A 4,553-nucleotide genomic window follows, 5' to 3' on the forward strand; every position below is an offset into this window, starting at 1 on the left:
GCAATGAATAAGGGATTACGTAGACATAATTGATTGAATCAATAGTAATGTGTTTGAACTCAATCTTCACCCGTCACCCTCTTTGGAGGTCAGGCTGATATCAAGTGGCTCAAAATTTCAACCACCTAATCATGAAGACAGCCTTTCTGGCATGATAACCCTATGCTGAGTCATCCCTTTAGCATTACTTGTGAAGGGGTCATCCATAAGTCACTTTGTTATCACAAACTATCAGGTGTGGCCCCAGGCCCACTATGAATAAAAAGGCAGTCCAAAAACTCAGGAAATTCTGAAGTTTACAGAATACCGCCCAAAGACCAGCAACAATAGCCAGGTTTATCTTTGTGTAAAATTAATTCTTCATTACACTCACATCAATGGGAAGAAGATTTTCTTGAGAAGAGTTTCCTCAAAGCCCCCATCATGTCCTTGTTCCTCAGACTGTAGATAAAGGGGTTCAGCATAGGCGTGACTATGACATACATCACTGATGCTATTGCAGTCTTCCTGGAGGAAAGAGTAGCTGCAGAGCTAAGGTAGACCCCAAAAACTGTCCCATAGAACAAGGAAACAACAGAGAGGTGAGACCCACATGTAGAAAAAGCTTTATATTTTCCACCAGGTGATGGGATTCTCAAAATGGAGGAGGAAATTTGAATGTAAGAGAAAATGATCCCAAGGAGAGTAACACCACCCCAAACACTAGTCACAAAATATTGTAGGATATTATTGATGAGGGTATTCGAACAGGCCAGCTTGAGGACTTGACAAAGTTCACAGAAGAAGTGAGGGATTTCCAGGTCTATGCAGAAGGACAGATGCAGCACCATCAGACTATGGAGCAGGGCATTCATGATGCTAATGAACAAGGACAGTAGAATCAGCAGGCCACAGAAGTAGGGGTGCATGATGACCGTGTACCTCAGTGGCTGACATATGGCCACGTAGCGGTCATAGGCCATTGCTGCAAGGAGACAATTTTCCAAACCAGAGAAAACCAAACCAAAGCAGATCTGGGTGAGGCAGCCTGCGTAACTGATCGATTTGCTCTGTGTCTGAATGTTCACCAGCATCTTGGGGACCGTGGTGGTGCTGAAACAGATGTCATTGAAGGACAGGTTGGAGAGGAAGAAGTACATGGGGGTGTGGAGGTGGGAGTCTGAGCTGACAGCCAGGATGATGAACAGATTTCCAAGCATGGTGACAAGGTATATGGTCAGGAACAGCCCAAAGAGGAGGGGCTGCAGTTCTGGATTCTCCGAGAGGCCCAGGAGGAGGAATTCTGCTATATCTGTTTTGTTTTCTAATTTCATGTTGTTGTTAAGTCTGAAAAAAAGAAAGTAGAGGAAATAAGACAGATAACAGATCCCTTCATTTAGAGAAATTGTAGGATCTATATTGTGAAATAAAGTGAATATTAGAAATATATCTCTCTCCCTGTTCCTCTCCACCTCTCTCTGTTACTCTTCTTTTTCCCTCTTCTCATTTCTTTTCCACTACCCATCTCCCACATTTTATCCAACTGTCTACACATTTTCACATTTGCCAACTAACAGAAATAAAGTAGGGACTGATATGTAATTTCTCCTTGAGAATTTTTTACCCTCCTTCAAACTAGCAGCAAAAATAAAATAAAAATTAAAAAATGTTACATCAGTTAAATGTTAGAGCAGTGGTTTTAAAAGTTGGTATTGCATCACAATCAGCTGGAGGGCTTGTTAAAACCCAGATGTGTGGCCCCATCCTCAGAGTATTGGATTCAGAAGGTTGGGTATGGGGTCAAGGATTTGCCTTTCTAACAAATTCACAAATGTTCTACTGATGGTCTGGAGTCCATACGTTAAAGAACACTGCTCTAGAGCATGGGCAACCAACTCATTTGTGATTGGAGCAGACCTGGAATGATTAATGAGGAAAATGAAGGTCCAGCTCATTAGTGCACTGTACAGTGGGCTGGCCGAGCGTTCAAGACCGTGACTCCATTTAGCATCTTAATTGTCAGTGAGCCCTCAAAATCTGCCCTTTTCACTCCGCATTTCTGTTTCAATATCTCCTTATTTCACATTGTCCTTTTCACAATTAATTGTAATATTATCACCATAGTAAATGTAGTAATTGTTATACGCTGCTATTATCACCACCACTAACATGGATTGCCAGGCTCTTCACCTATATTAAATATTTTATTATTTCAACAGACATGTGAGTTAGGTACTTCTATCATTCTACATCTTCCCCATGATCTCACGTAGCTGAGATAAGGTTAAGTTACAGTACAAAGTACCTGGCTCTCTGGTAACAGATGACAGTGATATTTGAACTCAGGATGTCAGACTTCAGAGCCGACCTCATAACATCACGTGATATAACCCCTAAGTAGGATAGAACTAGGTATCCTGAAAGGTCAATCAGATTTCATCACTTGCCTAGTGAAGAATTCCACCTGAATAAAGACCCAAGTGTTTTACCTGGTCATGAAGGTCTCCTACTTTCTGACTACAAAAGCACTATCTAGCAGGTGATGGCATTAAACAGGACCACTCACACTCAGGACTTGACGTCCAGAGAGAATATGCTACCTGAAACCTTAAGTTGTTAAAGCTATTATGTCTGGAAGGCTTTCTTTTCACCGAAATGATCGAAGATTAAAACATTTTTCTCCTGAGGTGACACGTAGCATTTTTTTTTTTTCTTTTTCCAAATCAGAAGACTGGAAGGAATATTGAAACACATGGGGTCTTGAAAAAAAGGCAATAAAAAAGCAACGATTTGTTGACTTACTGAATTCTAGGATGAGAAAGATAAATACTGCCCACACAAATGTCCAAGTGCCTTGAATTTAATATTGGGAGTAGGAGATTGGCAAGTCAATCTTAGGAGGTGACCAGACATTGAGCAAAGTACACCTGAACACCTGAAAAGCCTTTATACTTGTGGGGCTTAAAAAATAGAATCGATAAAAATTGTTTAGCAAGAAGCCTCACCCCTGGAGTGAAGTACTTGTTTTTAAGGTTATCAGGAAAATTGGCTAAGAAAATGAGAAATTTCTTACCTCCTCCTGACCCCATGAATGTAAAAAATATACACATGCACATTCTTCTGTTTAACCGACACTCGTATTTTTTATGAAAATCAATAGCAAAAAGACACCATACAATTTCAATTTTATTGCAGTTATAATTTATCGCCATTAATAGGCTATTGTTTCTGGATTTGTTTTCCCCTTTTCTTTCCCATCGGAATCTGCTCCTCCCTTCATTTCCTCTTTTTAATAACATGGAAATAATTATTTCCTCACTATGTGGTAGCTTGATCCATTCCCTATTCCTTTTATGTTTTCATATATCTATCTTCATTGTGTAATTAGCAGATAGTGTTAGAGGAGGATGTATTGAAAATCAGTCGTTAAAGTTGATGTCCTCCTCCTTGTGTTTCTGGCTGGTCCCCATCAAAGCCTGGATCAGGCAGTCTTGGGCACTGGTTCCTTCAGGGATCCTGAGATTGTGTACCAGGATCAAGTCCAGGACTCTCCCACTTCCTGTGTTAAAATGCCATCCCTGGGTATATGATCATTGGATCCCCCAAACAGGCAAGTGTTGATTGATAAGTCCTGGGCACATCAATGTATTTGCTCATCATTCTTGTAAATCCATGATTTAGAAAAAGTTTCTAAAGTTTCCTCAAGGGCGTGCAGCTCATTGTTGTTGTTAGCTGCCACTGAGCCCCTAAATCAGCCCTTTCTTCTTAGTCCGTCTTAGTCTAGAAGCTCTGCTATAAACCTGTTCAGCATCATAGCAACACACAAGCCACTATTAAGAGATGCACATGAGGTGCATCTTGGCTGAGAGTTGAATACAGGTGTCCTACATGGAAGGCAACATTTCTACCACTGAATTACCACTGCCTCTCATGAACAGATCATTAAAAACCCTTTGCCAGAGAATGAAGAACACCAAAGACACAAGGTAATTATGAGCCCAAGAACCAGAAAGGGCACATAAACCAGAGACTATATCAGCCTGAGACCAGAAGAACTAGATGGTGCTCAGCTACAACCAATGACTACCCTGACAGGGAACACAACAGAGAATCCCTGATGGAGCAGGAGAGCAGTGGGACACAGACCTCGAATTCTTGTAAAATAAACAGACTTAACCGTCTGACTGAGACTGGAGGGATCCCAGAGGTCATGGTCCCCAGATCTTCTGTTACCCCAAGATTGGAACCATTCCCAAAGCCAACTCTTCAGACAGGGATTGGACTGGACCATAAGACAGAAAATGATACTGGTGAGCAGTGAGTTTCTTGGCTTAAGTAGACACGTGAGACTATGTGCGCAGCTCCTGTCTGGAGAAGAGACGAGAAGACAGAGGGAGACAGAAGCCAGCTGAATGGACATGAGAATACAGGGTAGAGAAGACAATTGTGCTGCCTCATGAAGGGGAGAGCAACTAGAAGTACATAGCAAGGTGTATATAAGTTTTTGTCTGAGAGACTGTCTTGATTTGTAAACTTTAAGGCACAAAAATAAATAAATAAATAAAACCCTTTGC

At 41.2% G+C, this 4,553-nt stretch overlaps 1 protein-coding gene across 1 annotated transcript; it reads right to left on the minus strand.

Moving 5' to 3' along the window:
• Positions 1-374: 374 nt before the first annotated feature.
• Positions 375-1,313, minus strand: LOC126074038 (olfactory receptor 7G3-like). Its single transcript, XM_049881383.1, has one exon. The coding sequence runs from the start codon at positions 1,311-1,313 to the stop codon at positions 375-377; it is 939 nt and encodes a 312-aa protein (XP_049737340.1).
• Between the last annotated feature and the right edge of the window lie 3,240 nt (positions 1,314-4,553).

Source organism: Elephas maximus, chromosome 3 (genome assembly GCF_024166365.1).
Source record: "Elephas maximus indicus isolate mEleMax1 chromosome 3, mEleMax1 primary haplotype, whole genome shotgun sequence".
In the NCBI taxonomy this organism is placed as follows: Eukaryota; Metazoa; Chordata; class Mammalia; order Proboscidea; family Elephantidae; genus Elephas; species Elephas maximus.